Source organism: Musca vetustissima, unplaced genomic scaffold, assembly GCF_032173495.1.
Source record: "Musca vetustissima isolate MV318-11 ecotype Yass unplaced genomic scaffold, APGP_CSIRO_Mvet_v1 utg13749, whole genome shotgun sequence".
NCBI classification, from domain to species: Eukaryota; Metazoa; Arthropoda; class Insecta; order Diptera; family Muscidae; genus Musca; species Musca vetustissima.
Window position 1 is genome coordinate 527,719 of NW_026885959.1, and position 21,137 is coordinate 548,855.

Consider the following 21,137-nt stretch of genomic DNA (forward strand, 5'->3'; position numbering starts at 1 on the left):
TAAAACAATTCATTTTCTTTGGTATACGGAAAACAATACAAACAATGAGCGGAGTGACGGAATAACCAGAACTAGACAGTATTTACACTTGAAACGGGCATTTATCCACAGAGCCAAAACTTAGTAAGGTCCTGTGGGTTTTTGGATGTATTTCACGGGGACTTTGGTCATGTGCTAATTATATGTCCTTTAACCACCACCAAACTGACCAATCATACCTTCTGTTGCTATGAACGCTGTAAGTGTTTATGTAAACGCAGCGAAATTGGTGCTCCAGACAACGGAACAATCAACGGCCAATGCCAGTACCAATAATGAATTGCCACGGCAATTGTTGAGTCTGCGGCAGCTGCTGTCCTGTGTGGTTTGTTGTCGTTTGGCAACAGATCCCTTCTCGCCCAGTCATGGACACTGCAACCACAGCGTGTGTCGCCTTTGTATACGCGGTCAAAAGAATTTGAATCCTTCGTGTTTGCATTGTCGCGATAATCGCGATTATAAGACCTATGAGGAAAACAAGCAGTTGCGCTGTCTGTTGGTGTGCTACAAAAGCCTATGCGAACATTTACGTAGCAGTCCTGTGTTTCCTCAATTAGCAGGACGAAAGCTACTGCAGTACAACGTAATGTCGCCAATGTTAAGTATGCCGCAGATGTCTTTGCAAGATTTGATCGTTGAAGGAGCCAGCTATGACGACATTATGTCGAGCTTCACAAAAGACTTGCCCAAGTCTCAACTTTCCTATACACCTAACACCCCTCTTCCAAAGCAGCAACCGCAAATGCCGGCATTAGTGGTGCCACTCTCAACTACAGCCGCCACACCTTTAGCACCGCTGCAACAAAACATCAAATGCTCAGGAATTACACAGTCAACTGCACCGAAGGCCTCGACGCCACCCATGTCTGTCAGTGGACCAATTTCTAATTTAGCCCAGACACATGCACCAAAAATTAAAGTCGAAACAACTTCGCCAACATTTAAGCCTTTTTCGCATGCGGCGGCGTCTGCGCCCACAAACCACAATCAAACGCCCGCTCCACAACAAAGTTCCAATACAACATACAACCAGCCACAGTTAATACAGCTTAACCAACTAAAAAATGCTGGTAACATTACATACATCGGTCCTAACACCAGGGGTATTGTAGTGCCCATAGTTTCTTCTTCCGGTACAACTGCAGTACCACTGTCAATTGCATCGGCTAGACTACAGACACTGAATAGGCAGCTTGCGCAAGCAAGAGCTTTACAGGTAGTTTCTTCGGCAGCTACTCCCACTGCAACTAGCACCCAGCACACATCAATGTCGTCTTCTGCGGTAGACGTAAAGCCACAATTGGCTACGTTTAAGGTATCCTTGGCGCCAACTCAATTGGCAAAAACAGTTCCTTCACTGAATACGTCCCCTATGCGCACATCCGTAACAACCGCTACCACTACTTTAACCAATGCATTTACAACTGCTACCGTAACATCGCAAATACGTAATCCACCTGCCATAAAAACTGTATCTAATGGCTCTGCCATGTATTCCGTATTATATACAGGCATTGGCAATAAGATTACCATAAAAAGGAAAACAGATGGTGATGAGGATGCCAATCAAAAGGTTTGTATTTAAAAAAAAAAATTATATAACTGCAAAAACTAATAATCAACTTTTTCGTTGCAGAAAAATATAACCACGTCTGCATCCAACGCCACGATTGTACGACCCATATCGAAGACCATTAATAAGAAGAGAGGATGCCGTTGTGGCAATACCACATCCACTCCCGGAAAATTGACTTGTTGCGGTCAACGTTGTCCTTGTTACGTGGACTCAAAATCATGCATCGGTTGTAAATGCCGTGGTTGCCGTAATCCCCACAGACCAGATGGCATGAAAGTACGACCTGTGATACCAGAACTTGCCTGTTATGAAATACAAATGGCCGATGATCATGGCAATGTGAATGAATTACCAATAGCAACTAGTTCGAATAGATTGGCGCCTGTAAATGGCGAAGGCAATGAAACAGTTTTATCCTCACCAGCAGCAGCTACAACGCTCAATCTGAAGCCAACGTTTGAAGGTGCAGCCACCCTGGTTGCCAGGAATTTACATTTAACTCCTCGAAGCAGCCCCCTGCCCAGTCCTTCAGCAAATACTGTGTCGGTACAACAAACGTCGAATATAACGCAGGCGTCCTTGAGCACATCTTCCACAACGTCGGCAGCACCGACAATATCAACTGCACCGGGTAATATTGTCCAATTAGACCAAATGCAACGGGAATCTCTTTTAATACAAAATGCTGAAGGAAAATTCCAAGGTAAATTAGTAATTTCACGACATCACTGTCAATTTGCCACTAAATTAAATATATATATTTTTTTAGTTGTTAACTTGTTTACTACCGGCTCAGCACAGTCCACAACTCAAGTTCCCGGGCTACAAATGCTTCAAACACTACCTCAGACTGTGGTTTCAGTTTCAGGAAGCAGCAATTTTATTTTGCCCTCAACAATGAGTACAACTGCCCAACATTCGAGTTCGCCAGTAGCTACCGCATCATTGCCGCTCCTATTACATACGCAGCAACAGCAACAAATATTACAACAACAACAGCAGCACCAAACGATGACTTCCCAAAGAATTTCCACTGGCACGACCATACCACTGCAGTTGCAACAACAATTAAAACAAAATATTATAACTGTCCATACAATAGGATCCAATGCAAATGCCAATACATCCCCCGCCTCAGCATCAGTACTAACTCCATCGTCATCCCCCGCCCCTACCACAGCCACTCTTACCTTAGCTCCAATGATGATCAACAACCCACACACGCAGACCACCAATAGCACAACAACAACTGACATTCTGGAGAACTGTGCTGATATTAGTCAGCGTTATACCAATCTCGTTGTAACCTCTTCACCCTCGCTTACTTCTAGTGCAGCATCGGTAGCACGAGATGTCGCAACCACATTGCCTGTTGTCTCATTGAGTGGAGGTGGAACAATAACCCATCGCAATGCAACAATAAATCTAAAATCACTAGGTAGTCCCAATACTTGAGCCAATATTTAGGCATTTGCTCGACTAGGTCCCAATCAAACGAACATTTTCATTTTAGCAACAACTTAACTTGTTGTTAACATATCAAAATCGCCGTCTAACAAGTAACAGTGATTTTTTCTGTTTTAAAGAAAACACAAACTAAGTGAAGAACACTCACTTCAAATCAACACACATGCGTATACCATACCAGATCAGCATTTCAATAATTGTCAACTAAACACATGTCCCACACATGAAAATGTTTTGTGACTGCGGAGAGAATTGGAAGGATTTTTGTAAGTTAAATCCAACAGTAACACATACGTACGTTTATTATTTACATAGAGAAGGCACAGGCAAACATGTGTAAAATATCAATGTTAGGTATTAGTTTTCCTTTAAAGGCCCTTTACAGTTTTCGACATATTCTGTACGAATATACAATAGATAATAGTTCAACCTGTTGTTTATTATAGTGTCAGAATTTATCCAATGTTAGATATCACAATGAAATATATATGTACATATATGTTTGATTTGAAGTATTTGAATACAGGAGACATTTTGTACAGATTAGAACTGAAAATATTCGTAATTCGAATGCATTGTGTTGCATACAGGTTGAAATGTGTCTGTTGATGCAAAACTGATCATGCTGTACGACACAATTGTATATTTTTCTATATTATAATATAAAAACAATAGAACTCTATAGCTAGTGGTGAGTGTATTCAACACATGCAAAAAATATACATTTTCCCCATTATTTAATCTCAATAAAAAAATTCATAGAATCTAGCATTAAATTTAGGTTTAATAGTAGTTTTAAATGTTTTCTTAAAGAGAATTTATTTATCTGGATATTAGCTTGCGTTTTTACAATGTTTTTTTATATTATTTTTACTTGAACTTAAGGCCTGGTCTTAAGAGTCGATCTGTTTTATTATAATTTTTTTTTTAATTTTCGCTTTAATTATTTTACGAACATATATTTCCAAACTACATATGTAAGTGTTGCTTATTATATTTAAGTATTTATAAATTACACCTAGAACGGTAAAGAAACAATTTATATGAAATTTTTTCATAATAAAACGAAATATTTATTAAAGTAATGAAAACAAAAACAAACAAAAAACAACAACTATGTATATTTGAATAGTGTTCAGTTTACTATTAAGACATTACGTACGAATGCAATAAAAACAAATTATTTCCATTAGAACCAATATTTAACAACAACAATGATAATAATAATAAATTTTAGCAAAAAAACATCTACACCACCTTTTCTGTATAATTTCTCCATGATTTGTCTTGATCAAAATCGAATGTCGTCCGCCAGAAACAAGCCACTGTGCGATCTATGAGCATGGACACTTCATTATCAGCTGTCGCATCTTTCTGAATAGCTAACTCTCTGAATTTGTTTCTCAAACGATTCGCCCTATCTCCGAATGTCTGTCCCAGACAAAACATCGCATCCGTATCATCCGCATTTGTAGTGTGATCGCCAAGGAAAGCGTTTGTATTTTTTCACTCACCCCAACTGAGCGCAGTAGCACAGAATTTGGAAGAAATAAAACACAAATTAAAGGCTCATTGACAACACACAGACAAAGACCCCAGCCAAGAAACGAGCGACTCAAAATTATCTTCAGTGCTATGTGTGGTGTATTTTCGAGTATTAAGTGTAGCGTGTGTGTGCACTGATTTGCTTACTTACAACTGATAACTCAGCTTAACTAAGCCGTAGAATATATTGAAAACACGGAAAATGAGAATACAAAGATCGTGGTTAATTTTACTTGGCACTCTGGTTTTAATAATAAGCCAAGCCAAATCACAGGAAATCGGTAAATGTTTTTAGAATATATTAATACTACATGGGTATTGACATGTGTTTAACGATCTCTAGACGCAACGCAAGAACAGGAAACGACAACCAACAACACATCTAACGGCAATGGAGACAGCACCGATTCTGTAGATGAGCACAATGTCAAAGTAAGTGAAAATCGGTTGGCGGCTCAGCTTTATGCTGTCTTGGAACACTACAAACAAGAAGATCCTGTAGGATTCCCTGGAGCTCCCGTACCCGATCCCATGGATGTACCCGATATGAAGAAAAGTCTTGGCATGGCTACGTTGAGTATGTACGATGTCAAATCGTATGGCTTATCAAAATTTCGCATTGTCAGTATAAAGGCCGATTTAAATGCTATGACGGTATGTGTACAAGTTCAAAATATTGAAACTATTTGCAAACTATTATCTGTGAATCTCTGTTCTCCAACAGAACGAACTTTTTTCTAAATTTACATACATATATTTAAAGTTGTTATCAATGGAATCGATCTCGGAATACGGCATTCGAACAAATCTCGGTAGTGATTTTAATATTAAAGACAACATAATTATGCGGTTGAGCGTGTTAAGGCTATTGCGTATCTCGAAAAAATGCGTAAATTGCAGCGAAATGAAGGAGTGAAAATTTTGCTTTTAAAACATCAATTGACTATAAACAAAAAACGTTCGCACTTAATATATATTCTTCCTAAATTTATGAATGAAGTTGATACTAGCCATTGCAAGAAAAAATAACGCTTTCCAAATGATTTGCATCAGAAGAAATTGAAAAAAATGGAAGACGATATAAGATTGTATTATTTTATTGTACGAGCATTTCAAGCCCACATCTTTAAAACGAGGGGGTATATTTGTCTAATAATATTCTGAAAATGAATATTATTTAATTCACTAAAACAGCTTTATACAACATATCAGTATTGACATATAAATTCTGCAGCTTTTTGTATATAAGATCAATTTTTTTTTCAACTTTATCTCCTCGGGTTCCATGCATATTCATCGAAGTCCTAATTTGGCAATGAACTACGAAATAATTTTCATACATAAGTACTTTAGAAAATTTTCATAAAAATATTCTTTCCCCCATGAAATACAAATATAAAGCAATGTGCTTTCTTCTTTTACTAAAACAGGTCAAATGTGCGGTTGAGCTGGATGAAATGATTACTAAGGGAATGTATACACTGACATCTTTCTTTTCCAAGGCAAATGGTCCCTTTATTGTCATTCTGAAAAAGGTTTTAATTACAGGTATTTGTCAAAATCTACCCACCAAATCATTAGGATGCCTGAGAAGCTGATTCTTACGTTTATATATTTTTTCAGGAGTCGCAACATTAGCTGTCCAACGAGACGGCCATTTACTCACCGATCACATTAAAATGGATGTAACATTCTCCGACATGTCTATGGATTTCCAAAATCTAGGATTTTTGGGTACAGTGTTCCAGGGCATTGTTAATTCGGCACCTAATCTGGTATTTGATGCCATGAAACCCTTCATGTTGCAGGAAGCTGATTCGAAATTGAGAGAGGATATCGACAAAAACATTGCCAAATTAATGGGCGACAAGTTATTACCAAATTCCATAAGTCCTTTGGATATGGCTATTGCTGAGGGGCGCAAACAAGTGCGTGAAATGGGTTACGATCCTTTCCGCTTGCCTGACTACAATCGCACGATGGGTGTATTCGGCATGCAATTGTCGAATACATGGATTCACGGATTATCGACATTCTACAGACATGGCGATGTTATTGCTTCCATGGAAAACAATACTATCTTCCTAGAGGTCACAGTTGGAACTCAACAAATAGCTGGCGGTGGCCAATGGGAAGTAAATGGCGGCCTTGTTTCACGAGTTGGTCACATTCAATTCACTTTGCAATACATTCGACTGACTGTCGATGTGAGTCAACCATTGGATACCAGAAAACGTCCACAAATAAATGATTTGCAAATCGATATGGGCAACATTCAAGTTAGATGCGATGGTGCTGGTACGTTGGACTATGTCATGGAATTTGTGGTCAATATTTTGCCAAACTTGTTGCGTTACCAAATCATGGATGCTTTGGAGAATCCTATTAAGATGCGTATCCAAGAGAAATTCAATTCAATTGACGTGGAGCAAACAATTAAGGATAACTTTGAAAAATACCAGAATGGAGAGAAGATTTCCTTCGATTTTAAATTGTAAATGTGTCTTTTATTATTTTTATTTTTTAAATACAAATTTAGGCAAATTAATATCTTTATTCTTTCAAAATAATTTAAGGGATTTGCAAAAGGAATTTAAACATTGGTAATTTTACGATTATTTAAAAACATAATTGATAAATAAATTAACTGTTTCCATTTCAATAAATACAATATATTATTTGGGAGAAATGTATAAGAGTGCCGTAAATGGAATATATGTAAGATTGCACAAAACTGGTGTAACCACAGTTCATTATGGTTCATTTACAAAGAAACACATCAATTGTAATTTCATTCGTTCCTTCACGCGTTCCAATATTTCATCAGCTTGTTTTATTTGTTCAGCGTTTAATGGAGGATTGATGGCCTCCAGAGCTTCTAGGAAATAATTTCTGGAAAGCACATACATTGCACGTTGTATAAAGAAGTTTTGAATTAGATTCGCATACGTACCTTCCTGTTTCGTTCGTATAAATACGCAAAGTATCTCTCAACAAACGTATATCAACATTTGCCTGTATTGCCCCCGAGTAACTAAATTGTGGAACACAACTCATAAGCCGTGCTAATTCTTCCGATATCGTCAAAACAATAGGTTCCAAAATAGATCTTAGCAACGCCGGCGATATGGTAAATATCTCGGAATAAACAGCCACTAAATTATCGCAACATTCATGGGCGTAGGGTCGCAAGTTTCCAATTGGCATTTCAATATCCCATTGGAAGCCACCCAAGTACATTGAAGGCTCAATTGTACCAACCAGGGGATCACCTGAAAAAGTGACGTTATACAATAAAACGATTGAAAGTTTTGCTTTTCTCTTTTAACTGGACGATGCCAATGTTTACCTTTATGCTCCACATATGCATCCAAAATGTTGGAGAACAATTTATTTACTGAATATCTCGCTGTTTCAATTGCCAGGGATGGTAACGGATAACCATACCTAGAATGGAAGATATTTTAAAAGATATTTCTCTCACGATGTTAATGCTAAACACTTACCTCTCAAAAAGTTTACCCACGCGATGGAAAAAACTCTTATTGCAATAAGCACAATTTGCTAAACAACACAACATTCGCTGCTCCCATGTCACGACAGTTGATGGCGAAAGACTTGCAAATCTTCCCGAGGCAGGACCACTGCTTTGATTATTAGGATAACCTAACAACTGTGACACGTTATGCGTAGGTGTTTCTTCCTTGTGTGAATTAAATGCCAAATCTTGAATAACATCACAAAAACATAGTAACATTTTTTGTAAACGTAACGAAACTTCGCGTTGTCCATCGGATTCGGACTCCAACAGATTACCCTCTCTAAGACAAATTCAAGAATAAACTATTTGCGTCATGATTAGTAACATCGTGAGACTAACCTTATTTCGGGATTAATACAAGCCTGCTGGGCTTCGTCCAAAGTCTCTATCAGTAAATCTTCCAACCGTTGTGGCAGCAGAGTTGCGCCGGGAAAATCTTCTACTCCCATTTCCCAGCTTTCCAATTCAGTCAGTTTGCTGCACTTCTGCGTAGCTCTTTCGAATATGTTGGAAAAACAGTGTAACCGTGTTTCATCGATGAATTTCTGCACAATGTCTAAGGCGGCAGACGGTAAGTCTAAGCTAATAAGTGTGGCGTAGGTTATGCGAGTATAACGTAAACATTGCGGAAGCCAAGCTTTAAATATATCGTGTGAACCGTGGGTTATTGGCCATATGAGACCTACACTTTGGCGCAGGGCCCGTGCTTCTGCGTCAGTGGTGCACATAGCAATTTTTAGATAAATGCAGAACTTTTCAATGGCATTTAGAATCATTCTCTGAAAATAAAATCAGGCATATATATTCATGTTTTATGTATGTTATTCCGTTCAATATGTACCTTAAAGTCCCCAGGACGTGGGTCGTTTGGTCCCCGCAGTTCACCTGTAAAGTACATTTGACCCAGACGCCATAGGTCGGGTAATTGTGAAGCAGCAATTTCACAAATTTCCTCACAAAATGCAACCCTATTGGGAGGTTGCGAAAGATCTCGATTTTTACTTTCTGCAAGGGAAATACAAATAAACAAAAATGGTTTTAAAATCGAGTATCAACGTACTTTCTGCTCCTTGGGCATCTTTAGAGGCATATTGTTCAAATGTGTGTTTAAATGTTTGTTCCAGGTATTTTGCTCTTGCGTCTATTGCATCCCAGGCAGGATCTGTATTCCGTATTTTGTCATTGATAGCAGATCCAGATTGTTGAACTTCCAAACTTATCAATGCTTTAATAAGTTTGCGTTGTTGTTCCACACTCTGTGGCATTTTTATGACTTTTTCATGAAGTTGTTTACGAATTTGCAAAATGCGATGATCCACTTCTTCCATTACTGTACGGAAAATCTAAAACAAAACGCAACAAGAAGACATCGTTAACGAATCGAGTATAATTATTTCCAATCAATGCTTGTTTTACAGGAATCTCCGTTTTTCCAAAACGACTTTTAGCTCTGGCATAGTCGTTAACAACGATATCGTATTCCCCAGCTGCAGCTCTCTTTTCCACGGAGTTCGGTAAGCAGAACAAAAATTTATGACGTGACAAGGCCAATAAAACAGCTCGTGTGGAGTCAGCCTTTTCCTTTCGCACGAGAACATCGGTAAAAATGTCCTCCGATTTTGAAATGGAATCTAAAAAAAACTATTAGCACATTTCACAGAAGATTGAAAAAAGTGAACATACTTTCAATTTGTTGTTCCAAAACGTTGAGTGGTTCAGGTCCATATTGTTTCAGATCTTCTTGTAGCTTATCGCGGATATTCATCATAGTGTCGAGCTGATCAATCACCGAACCAGCATTCGATTTCAAGAATGACAATTGACCCTCTTTTTGGCTCTCCACTTTCCGGTTTAAATGTTTCAGACCGGCTTTCAAATCAGCAAATGTCGTTGCTGAGTGCTTCTCCAGTAAAAATAGTGCTGGCGAAAAGTTCTCTTGTAGTAGATCTCCACTGGCATTTGGAAACAATTCCCGTAAATTATCAACATGTTTCTGTTCATTCCCCTCTGTGGACAAGCCCAGCGGGTCCTCTTGCGTCAGCACCGATTGCACCAAGGTCCTGCGACCCCAGGCAAAATTTTGTGTCGGTGCCTCCTCAATCCAAACCGCCGATTCTTTAAGGGGGCCAATTATCTCATGATTACCTATGGCACGGAACTGTACCGAAGATGTGCCTTCACCTCCACTGCGAGTTGTTACAATGATATCCCCCAGACCTTTAGCCGGACCCGTACGAGCTATAATTTTATTTGGTGAAACCCATTCGGCAGAGAGCAAGCAATCCGATCCACATATTTTCAGACCTTTAAATATAAACTTTTTAGTACTTTTTCATTTTCCGACTTCTTTGCCTGGATTACTCACCGATTAAATCAGTAGCTTTAGTTCCCAAAAATTCGCCGCGTATGATTACTCGAGTGCCGGGAGGACCTTCTTTGGGAGATAAGCCAGTGACCACAGGTTGTGGAGCCATTCTTAAAGTACGCGATGTTAAATGCTTCCGTCCAGAGGCGTATAATCCCTAATAAACAAACGCCCATTTAATCAGAAAACATTTCTGCGAAACATATTTAATCAGGTGGATGCATAAGAACAGCTGTTGTTACATTAAGTTGTCAAAACGACAATAGTTTGAACCCCAAAAAAATAAAACATTAAAAATAAATGAATATGTTGAATCTCTGATCTACGTAGTTTTATCTTCAATATTATTCTGAATATATATATATATATATATTATATACAATTGTGTGAATTGGTCAATTTTTTGGTATTCCCAATAAACTTGAGAGGCAGCTGATATCCAGCTGGTCTCCCTGGATGACCTTAATTATAGGCCTTGCCATTGTGTATGTATTCATCTATTAAGAAGATAGTCAGCTGTTTTTCTCAAGTCTACGTACTGGAAGTCAATTCGCAATAATGGGTCTTGATAGCAAACTTGAGAGGCAGTTGATCCAGCTGGCAAATCAACATATATCATTTTTTAATACTATTCTAAACAGCTAGGACCTCGATTATACAAAACAAGACGATTTGGAATACATAGTCTAACAGCCTGTTTTTGTAAAATTCCAAACGAACGAATTCGAGTGTCTTACGACCAAACTCATTGGTTTTGAAAAATATGTCATTTATTTTTGTTTTGAATCAGAAAACCTTTATAAACATAAATAAAGGTTTTGTCGTAAGTCACTCGAATTCGTTCGTTTGGAATTTTACAAAAACAGGCTGTAAATCCTTCCTCATGGTATAATAATAGAAGGTAACAGCAAGTGTTGTTGTACAAAAAACGATACAACAACCACATGGAAATTTGTTGTAAGTTCTACTAGTGTCAATTCATTTGACAGAAAAATGTAAACAAACAAACAAATTATCATCAAATTATTTTTATTTTGAAAATGAAATATTTTCGAATCCTCAAAATAAAAATTGAAAAACATGAATGAAAATCTATCAAATTTATATTTCTATCTACTCCACATCTTTCCTATAATTGAGCCATTGCCATATATATGTGTAACAATATGAACATGCTGGGAATAGCGAGTTATTCCTTGAAGAAAGATTTGCTTCCTCAAACTTTCCCAGCAGGCAGATTGAGTAAATTGAATACAGGAGCACATTTAATAAAGAACAATTTTAAATTGTATGCGTTCCCAATTTTCCTGTTGGGTGATTTTTAAAAACATAATTTGTCAAATTCATATTGACACTAGTATAACGTCGGAATCAAATCAGCTGGGATTTGCTGTTACCTTTTATAATTGTACCATGATCCTTCCTAAGAAAACAGATTATTTAAAAATGGATGGTTCTCTGTAAGGATTTGTTGAACATTTTCAAAGTCAACATTAAATGTGAGTAAATGGTGTTTTAGTTGATTAATTGCACAATGTAATATATACAACTAAAAGTTTTCCTACAACATTAAATGTGAGTAAATGGTGTTTTAGTTGATTAATTGTACAATGTAATATATACAACTAAAAGTTTTCCTAAAATTGTTTTTGCTTTTTAGCTGAGGATATTTAAGTAAAATTGTACAAAAATAAGCTTAACAGATGGCTGACAAAAGAAGCCACAAGGTAAAACGGTATTTTGTCTTCATTTCCCAACAATTTATACCTTGTAGTACTGTACCATACTGTGCACCCCAAGGTATATTTAATAAGGTAGCCGCATCGGCCCAGCTGTTGGACAAATAAATGTCAAAAATGTTGTTGTAATGTTGAACCAAAAAATTAAAAAACAAAATTATAAATGAAAATCTCTGAATTTCGAAGAACTTTTTTGGCAATAATAACATTTTCTACAAGAATTTGTGTATCTTGTCAACATTTTCTACAAGTATAATTTGCACCCCATATAAAAACAAAATGGAGGCATAGACATATTACCAGGCTATCATTCCGCAGTGTAAGTCGAATACAAAGAAGAAGACCGTTGTCATTGTGTTTAGTCATCATATCACCGCGGACGTAAACAAGTCAATCGGGTCAATTGTGAAATTATTTAATATTTTTTCGTAATAAGAATACACCTTTGTTGCTAATTTTTGTAAATATTTAAATAATACTATGGAGTTTCCACATTTGGGTCAACATTGTTCAGAAAAATCGTGTAACAGACTGGACTTTTTGCCAATGAAATGTGACGCTTGCAAAGAGGTATTTTGCTCGTCGCACTTCAATTACGACCATCATAATTGCAAACACGGAAGAAAAGATCACCAAGTGCCTTTGTGTCCCTTATGTGGAGAACCTGTACCCACAGCACCTGGTGTCGAACCGGATCTAACTGTAGGCCAACATATCGATCAACAATGTAAATCAGATTCTCGAAAGATTTTCACCAACCGATGTTCATACAAGTCATGCAAACGAAAAGAACTAATACCAGTGAATTGTTCACAGTGCAAAAGAAACTTTTGTTTACGCCATCGTCATACAGCAGACCATGAATGCGAAGCTGGAAAGGCTGGAACTAGCAGTAACGAACCAAAGACACTGGCAGGGTAAGTCACAAACTAAAGTTACCCAGCATTTCCCCGTAACATTTTGCTATAATAGGTCGAAAATAAAAGTTGTCACCGGTCAGTTGTTGTGATCTGCTCATAAAATGACTCATAATGGATCTTTCTGGTCTAAAAAATATAATATAATGCAAACACTCTCAGTTTTGTATCAGTCAAACTATTTAAATCCAGATTGCATACCAATTTTTGAACTTAACGATTTAGACTAATCCAGAATTATGTATGCTTCTTGTGGTTTCCAATACCCAATTTAAAAATGTTAATAATTGAATAAGTATGCTATATATTAATTAAATTATGGAATACGTAAACGCATCGCTAATTAAATTATTGAATATTAAAAACGAAATATTAATAACTTCATCGTTTACCTTGCCGTTTGTCTATCTTGCAGTAAAGCTGCTGAATTACGTAGAACCCAAAAACCACCAAACACACTATTTGATGTCGCCCCAAAACCTACCACTGCTGCTGTAAGGGAAACCGCTGCTCAAAGATTAACTCAAAACATACAGGGAAATATGGTAAGAGATTATATTTAAATAGGATATTTTAAACATACATAAATTGTCTACAATAAATCGACATCCTCTCTTTTAGTCTGAAGATGAAGCTCTGGCCCGTGCTATAGCCTTATCGATTATGGAATTGGATGAAAGTAATGATCGAAATCGACGTAATGAGGCTGCAGCCAATAGTACCCAAAGACGAAACAATGCAACTGTACCAGTGGGTGGACGCGATACCCAACAAGGAAATGGAAAAGACAAGTGTTCACTGTCATAGTTAATTACAAAAAAACGGTCACACTAATCATAATCTAAGGCATAGAGTTTAAAATTCGTAGTTGTTATAATAAATTGTTACCAAATTATGACATTTAAGCTGCGCTCAAGTAGTCAAGACACTTCAAACATTCTGACCGAAAATACCGGCTCTGTACCAATTTTCGTATCTATAGACATGTATGCAAAAATTACAACTAGAAAACTACACTATTTTGACAAGTACATTTGGTAGAAATATGGATTTGTTATTACATACGTTTATTATTGTTTTGTTTACTATGCATATTTTAATAATAATAAAAAAAGGAAATTACATATTTAAAATTTACAAATAAAACTTGGTTTTTACAGCTTGTTATTTATCAAGATAATGCATCGACATCGTCTTCGTCCGGTATCCCAACGATTATTGAGGTGGGGGCACTGGTGATTGGGCCGTTGGCGAAGTCACATTGCTATTATTCCCAGAGGATTCCGATACTTCTGTCAAATTTTCCATGTGACTCGACACGTTGGTGGATCCCCCCTCGAAACTGACTTTCTTGTCCAGAGATATTTTCCTGGGAGGAGTGGGACAACCAGCATCACTAGAAGAAGCACTAATTTTGCGCTGAGAAGCTGAGAAATTTACAATTGCCTCCGTTGCAAGAATACTGGCGCTAGAAAGTAATATAGAGACCTGCTCTGCTGATGGACAACTAGTTATGATCATGTCGTCTGCACTGTAGCCATTTGTCGTCAATAGTTGTTCCAGTTTTACAAATGATTGTATAACATTATTCTGAAAGAAGATCGGTTGAACAATGCACATTGTGAATCGATGTCAAAACTACTTACTCTAATAGGCCTGAATATTATGAACTCAGTATCACGATTACTCAAATACAATTGCATGGATCTTTGCAAAGCAGGTAATTTGGTCTTGATCAGACGTTGGGTTTCTTGTATGACACTGCTAATTTGTTGTGGACTTGCCCAAGAACTTTGCCTCAATGTATAGTTGACTTTCGTAACGGCAGGATGCGGCTGCGGTTGGTCCTTGCTAGTCGAAGCAATTTTAGCATCACTGTTGACCACGGCTTGTGCTTTGTCAAGGAATAACATTAGTGGTGCAGCTAATGTATGCACCGCATCCTTAATAAACTGTTCGCAGCTTAATTTTAGCTGTCTATCGACCTCTTTTCGAGAGTCCAATAGGTGTTCTTTAATTTGCGGGGTACCTTCGAGCAGGAATTCCAGCAAGGCATTATTACTACCCATCGAAAAGAGCTGCTTTCTTTTCTGTAAAAGACCGAATGCAGCCGTCTTTACTTTGCTAAAATCCAACGAAGTCTCTTTAGCTGTAAAGTCCACTCGGAATGGTGCAATTTGCTCCCGCAATATAAGCAAATGCTTAATCTCGAATAATTCACCATCAATGGGAGTCTTAAATGAAAAGCAATTTGAATCAGATTTTAAACATGTTAATCAAACTCGAATATACCACACCTTAGCTTGGGCTATCTTAGTAGCAGCTGATGAAACACTCTGTATACACAACTTTAAGGCCTCCTGTGACAATCCTTGAAATATTGGTCTATCGACACAGCGATACAAACGAGATAAACATACTAGGGTACGCCTTACAGTTGGATACCACATACCATGTAAATCGGCTGGCGAATCTAAAATGCATAGAACAATCTTAGAACACACCTTATGTATTTGTTGCATAAATATTCTGCTACTCACTCATACTTCGAACACGGCTTACGCTTGTGTCAACACTTTCGGCCTCAGTAATGTTTGAATTTGTAGATATCAACGATGATCTGGAGTCAAAGCGTTTCAACTGTGCCGGTTCTTGTAATGATAAAGCAATGCTCTAAAGAACAAATTCGAAAGTGAGCCACAAAAATTAATTAATATAAAATTTCATTACCTCCATCATTTCCAATTTGTCTGGATAAGCCAGATCACCAGCAGATGGATTATAATTTAATATATCTGATTGCAAATACAAATGGGCTCTAAATACCAAACGTTCTTGGGCATCTTGTAGTAACTGGTTGGCAACGGAAGCAAACGCTTCAAGAGGCGTGGCTGTGAACAGATTCTCATGTAAATCAATGTATAAGTGGCCAAACAAAACTTACGATTTTGCTGAACATGTTCTTCCAACATTTCTATTCTCAAAATAGAGCAAATTTCTGCTAGTGTTTCCAAATGATTTATATGAATAATAAATGGACGCATTGTGTCATACAAAATATTACATAAACTTTCCAAATATGTCCTGTAAAGAAATAATTTCTTAAATTTCTAACCTTAATCACAGCCCGCCCAACAACTTACGTCAGCACTTCACTTTCTGTTGCAAAGAATTGATAATACAGACGATGTTCGTCTTGACAGATGTGCACCAAAAATGAACAGGAGCTACGCATCAACGTACAGTGGTCTCCCTTGTGTTGAGCCTTTATGTCCTTGATGGCTTTATCCACTGATGGCGTCATTATTGTGGATCTTTCATTCAAATAGTTTTGCTGCATTTCCGCCAATAGGTTGGCATATTCTGGGCAAACATCGACTCGAGATTCAATCATTTGCGAAACTCTTTTCACCTTTGCCGCTGACGTTTGATACTTTCCATAATATAGTGCGAATGCGGCATCAGGCGAAGTAGGAGCAATGTCTCCACTACCACTAGGTGTAATATTTCTAGGTCGTAGAGTGGCTTCTGTCGCTTGAGACATAACATTATTGACGTAATTCTTGATCAATGTGACTGCTTTGGCCAAACAATGTTTATATTTAACAGTGTATGCATGGGAATCTTTGAATGTCGGCTAAAATGTAACATTATAGCGATTCTGTAATTTCAGTGTGCGTTAAAAAGTAACTTGTTTACTTACATGCTCCTTTAAGTAGGTAAGGCAGTCATCGATTTTATTCAAACATTCTCGGAATGATTCTGAAGCTACCGACAGCGTAGGGCTATGTAAGCGCTGATTAAGCAATTCTACCTGACTAAAATAGTGCAAACGTTTGTGTATATCTTCGCCCAATTTCTGAAGTTTTTCCTGTTCTTCGATTAACTGTTCGCTTGCGGTGTTCAGCGCTTCAGTTTTGTCTGAAACGAATGCATATTCCTCTCTTAGGGTCTTCAGTCGAGCCATGGCTTGTTCAATCTGATCCAATATATGAGCACATTCATTACTCCTTGTCATCAATTGGTGCAGATAGCGGTGCGATGCGATGTCAGTATTTTCTTGAATTTCGGCATGAACCCGATCGTACCACACCAAAAAATCATGGGTAGTATCAATACCCGATACCGTAGTCAATTTCAAATCGTTAAGTGAAGGCACTAACCCATTTTCTTCAATGTTGTTCTTCACTTCAGTGTCCTTACTACAGTCATCTGGATCGGCATTCTGAAATGTAGGTAAAACATAAAGGGTATTATGATCACAACAAGAATGGGGCATATCTATTTTACATCCACGTCCTGTGACCACACAAGGTTGATTTGCTCCAAACATTCCTCTTGGACCACGTTCAACGCTGCTAGTCCATTACTTTTTGTTTCCCATTGCAGCAATCTGGACCTTATTTTCCGTAAATTTTCATTTTCCAATTGAACACTTGCGACGTCATCCATTCTGCCTGCATCGTCGTCCAAAACCAAATGAGCCATTCATATAAAAATGATAACATTCTGAAGCAGCTGTTTAAAAATCAAATGCAGGCTTCCTGTTTTTAAGGTGAAAACATCGATTCAACGATGTTGGATAACCTGTGGGCAACTGCCCGTACATTTTTAATATTAAATGAAGTAAAGAGAAACATATCAAATGTCGCATAGAGTACAAATTAATAGAATACAAAGTAATAGTACGTTTATATTTAACCGGATTTCGTTAACCCAGTGGGTTTCAATTGTCAATTCCTTTGCATATATGTCAAATAAATCCTCATAAAGTAGGTTAACCCAGTAAAAAGTTCTAATGTAAATGCCGTTTAACAGTAATACCGGATATCGTAAACCCAGTGGGTTTAAGTAGTCAATTCCATTGATTATACCTCAAATAAAACTTAACCCGTTAAAAATTCTATATAATAGAACGTAAAACTAATATTTATATTATTCTATTGTCAGTAACAGAGCTATCTAATCGGCTACATCCAACATTGAATCAATTATTGTAAACAGACTAAACTGCTACCTATGTTGATAGGCGATTGAAGATTTTAATTCGTCGGTTCGGATTAATAAGCCTAATCCGAACCGACTGAATTAAAATCTTCTAGAAACGGGCATTTACAAACGATATTTTTTATAAAAATTATCAGAGGTATTAACCGAGACGAGTGCGTGTTCAAATATCTGATCAGCAGCAAATATATAATGTTAAAGGGCTCCGCACAATGATCGCGTTACGCATTTTTTCTTATCGCGTTAATGCGCACAAAAAGTTAAAATATATTTAAAGGGCTAAGCTGAATGCTCGCGTTAAACCATCCGTCGCGTAATATGTTATCGAAAATACAACAACCACATAACACAAACGCATATCGTTTCCTTCTCGTTGTTGTATTTTCGATAACATATAACGCGACGGATGGCTCAACGCGAGCATTCTGCTTAGCCCTTAACTTTGAAGCGCAACGTTTCCTTGTGGTCCTTGTATTTTCGATAACAAATAACGCGACATTAACTACAAGCATTAAAGTTTGCAAGGCGATAGCACGCCTTTGGACGGTGTCAAGGGCTAAGTAGAATGTCCGCGTTGTGTGTTTTTTCTTATCGCGTTAACGCGCACAAACAGTTAAGGGCTAAGCAGAATGCTCGCTATTTGTGCGCGTTAACGCGATAAGAAAAAACGCGCAACGCGGACATTCTGCTTAGCCTTTGACACCGTCCAAAGGCGTGCTATCGCTTTGCAGTGATTTGCATTATTTAGATGTCGCCACAATATCGAAATGATATTGGGCAAGCAATGTGTTGTCACTGACTTTGAAGTCTTGCCAGAATTTTGATCGGCTTTCCAGAAATTGAGTAGTCTTCGATAACTACTTGTTTTGATTTGAAATACGAGGAACACGGACGTGTTTGCGCGGACAAAATTGCCGTTCGCAGTTGCATTTTTGTTGCTAGTTTACATAAAAAAGAACGTTTCATGTGTTGTTTGGCAATAAACAAAAACAGTGTTAAGAAATTTATGGTAAATTATTGAAACAAATTGCAATTAAGTCTTGTGATGTGTATTTAACTGTGACGCTAAATGCTGGGACACATAAACCAGTTTTCGAAGAGTAAAATGCAAATTAAAAACAAAAATGAAATAAAAAACGCGCATAACTACTTGCACTACAATTTTTATGTGCTTTAAACAATAATTATAATCAAAAATATGTATTTATTTGGAAAGAATTCAGAAAATTTGCAAAGCTTCCCATAACACAGTGACTCACAAGCGTCACCTTAAAATATTAAAAAATCAACAACAACAACAAGAAACGTCATCGACCGAATCAAAAGATGATATGGGATTAACCAAATGAGAGAATAAGAAATTGTGTTATTCAGACAATAGATATATGTACATATACATATATTTTTTGTTGTTTAATTCTAGAAAAATTTCTAAATTTATGTTTATATGAATTTGAATATAAATATATGTCCGGTTAATAATAATGTGGGTGAATATAAAACATATTTATGTCCAGTTTTGGCGTCCCTTTCAAGAATGCGTTTTACTCATTCCATTACATGTCGTTTCGGTTGTCTGTGAAAAACGCAATCAACATTACCGAACGAAACGACGCTAAAGACATTCAGATATTCGAAAATATTTATTTTGTTATTGTCATGAATTGTTTGATTAAATAAAGTGTTCGGGTGTGGCTTTACCTTTTCTTTTTTTGTTTTAGTCACCTTTTACTTTATGCCATCTCCAATAACAACAGAAGACTTTTCGAATTTAACCATTTAAATATTATTCAGAAGTGGGGTAAGTTTGGTTGTCTCTAAAGTGTACACAGTACATAGCGATATGCACTTATATATTGTGTTGTTGTTTTACCGTATTTATTTGGTGTATGTATGTGCATTTGTACGGGCCGGTATTTTTGTTTTCATTATTTATTAGAATAGACACCTGTTAGGCAATTGTTTGGCGGCAGTTACTTTTTCTTTTGTTTCAATGCAAGATTGCTCTTTTCATGAATCTCCTTGTACTTGCACATCCTTGTTTTTGTTTGAGAGGACGTGAGAGAGGTATACAAATTCATTTATTAGTGTCTTCTCTCAAGGTCAGTAAAATTAGTCACGCATTTAAAGTGTATTTTGGTACGAACAATTTTAGATTTGAAAAAATACGTTAAAGAAAATCAATCTGTATATTGAAATGTGACAATTGAATAGACTTAGAAATAAAATATTCCTTAGGTTCAATATGTCCCTTTGATATCATATAATTTTTGTTACACTTTTTTGTATGGTTAAGAAATTTGATAGTTTGAATGCAATAAAAGCTGAACGTTTGTTTCTCTTCCCTCCCCTGTGTATTTTACTATACAGTCGTTTGTTTCAGATTATACAGTCGTTTGTTTCATATAATGAAAATACTACTATTTTTCAGAAGGAAAATGTAGGGTTATTAATTCTCAGTAAAACTTTTTTAATCCTTTTGTTTTTAGAGTAATTTTTTACCATTTTTCATGTAAATCATTCTTAGGCGTATATTGAACTTGTAATATAATATTGGCCATGAAGGCTTTCTTATTACTGAATGAATAAATAAAAAAATTGGCTCGCGAGCAGAAAAAAAATTGTAGATTCTGCACATGGGACGTCTACAGGAAAACTCCAATTCGTTTTGTTCTTACATAAATCATCAAATACAATTACACATCTTTTCAAATCGAATCTTAGAAACAAACAAAATTTAATTTTAACTTAATAATTTGCCACCTTATTTTAATCAAATTTGACACAAAATTATTAGACCTCGAGTTACTTTTAATCTTTTTTGTATATTTTGCGTTAAATATAAAATAATACCTACTAATGCAAATTTAAATTTTTTCTGGTTATAATATTCTCTTATTGTTGCATACGACCATTATAAATTATTTAAAAATTAGGAGAA

The 21,137-nt window shown here is 36.7% G+C and overlaps 5 protein-coding genes across 5 annotated transcripts; 3 read left to right on the forward strand and 2 right to left on the reverse strand.

Moving 5' to 3' along the window:
• Positions 1-229: 229 nt before the first annotated feature.
• LOC133333317 (E3 ubiquitin-protein ligase msl-2) lies at positions 230-3,070 on the forward strand. The gene is made up of 3 exons (XM_061541631.1): positions 230-1,612; positions 1,676-2,318; positions 2,385-3,070. Exons 1-3 carry the CDS (start codon positions 230-232, stop codon positions 3,068-3,070), a joined length of 2,712 nt encoding a protein of 903 aa, XP_061397615.1.
• A 1,759-nt stretch (positions 3,071-4,829) lies between these two features.
• LOC133333318 (uncharacterized) lies at positions 4,830-7,125 on the forward strand. Its single transcript, XM_061541632.1, has 4 exons — positions 4,830-4,908; positions 4,971-5,281; positions 6,058-6,175; positions 6,251-7,125. The coding sequence occupies exons 1-4, from the start codon at positions 4,830-4,832 to the stop codon at positions 7,123-7,125; spliced, it is 1,383 nt and encodes a 460-aa protein (XP_061397616.1).
• Positions 7,126-7,356: 231 nt separating this feature from the next.
• LOC133333329 (exocyst complex component 2) lies at positions 7,357-10,642 on the reverse strand. Its single transcript, XM_061541644.1, has 10 exons — positions 10,534-10,642; positions 9,852-10,472; positions 9,585-9,799; positions 9,229-9,511; positions 9,010-9,173; positions 8,508-8,947; positions 8,134-8,448; positions 7,977-8,074; positions 7,581-7,899; positions 7,357-7,519 (listed from the first exon to the last, which is right to left on the reverse strand). Exons 1-10 carry the CDS (start codon positions 10,640-10,642, stop codon positions 7,381-7,383), a joined length of 2,703 nt encoding a protein of 900 aa, XP_061397628.1. The 3' UTR covers positions 7,357-7,380.
• A 2,101-nt stretch (positions 10,643-12,743) lies between these two features.
• On the forward strand, positions 12,744-13,996 carry LOC133333326 (AN1-type zinc finger protein 2A). Its single transcript, XM_061541640.1, has 3 exons — positions 12,744-13,189; positions 13,605-13,734; positions 13,811-13,996. Exons 1-3 carry the CDS (start codon positions 12,753-12,755, stop codon positions 13,994-13,996), a joined length of 753 nt encoding a protein of 250 aa, XP_061397624.1. The 5' UTR covers positions 12,744-12,752.
• Positions 13,997-14,404: 408 nt separating this feature from the next.
• Positions 14,405-17,650, reverse strand: LOC133333319 (conserved oligomeric Golgi complex subunit 3). The gene is made up of 9 exons (XM_061541634.1): positions 17,486-17,650; positions 16,893-17,414; positions 16,333-16,826; positions 16,134-16,273; positions 15,920-16,080; positions 15,730-15,862; positions 15,487-15,662; positions 14,836-15,423; positions 14,405-14,779 (listed from the first exon to the last, which is right to left on the reverse strand). The coding sequence occupies exons 1-9, from the start codon at positions 17,639-17,641 to the stop codon at positions 14,405-14,407; spliced, it is 2,745 nt and encodes a 914-aa protein (XP_061397618.1). The 5' UTR covers positions 17,642-17,650.
• Between the last annotated feature and the right edge of the window lie 3,487 nt (positions 17,651-21,137).

Coding starts and splice junctions, on each gene's coding strand:
- LOC133333326 (XM_061541640.1), top strand. CDS start 12,753: ATGGAGTTTCCACATTTGGGTCAACATTGTTCAGAAAAATCGTGTAAC. Junction 13,190..13,604: donor GAACCAAAGACACTGGCAGG/GTAAGTCACAAA, acceptor TCTATCTTGCAG/TAAAGCTGCTGAATTACGTA. Junction 13,735..13,810: donor AAAACATACAGGGAAATATG/GTAAGAGATTAT, acceptor CCTCTCTTTTAG/TCTGAAGATGAAGCTCTGGC.
- LOC133333317 (XM_061541631.1), top strand. CDS start 230: ATGAACGCTGTAAGTGTTTATGTAAACGCAGCGAAATTGGTGCTCCAG. Junction 1,613..1,675: donor ATGAGGATGCCAATCAAAAG/GTTTGTATTTAA, acceptor TTTTCGTTGCAG/AAAAATATAACCACGTCTGC. Junction 2,319..2,384: donor TGCTGAAGGAAAATTCCAAG/GTAAATTAGTAA, acceptor ATATTTTTTTAG/TTGTTAACTTGTTTACTACC.
- LOC133333319 (XM_061541634.1), bottom strand. CDS start 17,641: ATGGATGACGTCGCAAGTGTTCAATTGGAAAATGAAAATTTACGGAAA. Junction 16,274..16,332: donor ACAGAAAGTGAAGTGCTGAC/GTAAGTTGTTGG, acceptor ATTTCTTTACAG/GACATATTTGGAAAGTTTAT. Junction 15,863..15,919: donor ACAAATTGGAAATGATGGAG/GTAATGAAATTT, acceptor TTTGTTCTTTAG/AGCATTGCTTTATCATTACA.
- LOC133333318 (XM_061541632.1), top strand. CDS start 4,830: ATGAGAATACAAAGATCGTGGTTAATTTTACTTGGCACTCTGGTTTTA. Junction 5,282..6,057: donor CCGATTTAAATGCTATGACG/GTATGTGTACAA, acceptor TTACTAAAACAG/GTCAAATGTGCGGTTGAGCT. Junction 6,176..6,250: donor GAAAAAGGTTTTAATTACAG/GTATTTGTCAAA, acceptor ATATTTTTTCAG/GAGTCGCAACATTAGCTGTC.
- LOC133333329 (XM_061541644.1), bottom strand. CDS start 10,642: ATGGCTCCACAACCTGTGGTCACTGGCTTATCTCCCAAAGAAGGTCCT. Junction 9,512..9,584: donor TTGGAAAAACGGAGATTCCT/GTAAAACAAGCA, acceptor GTTTTGTTTTAG/ATTTTCCGTACAGTAATGGA. Junction 8,449..8,507: donor TGTATTAATCCCGAAATAAG/GTTAGTCTCACG, acceptor AATTTGTCTTAG/AGAGGGTAATCTGTTGGAGT.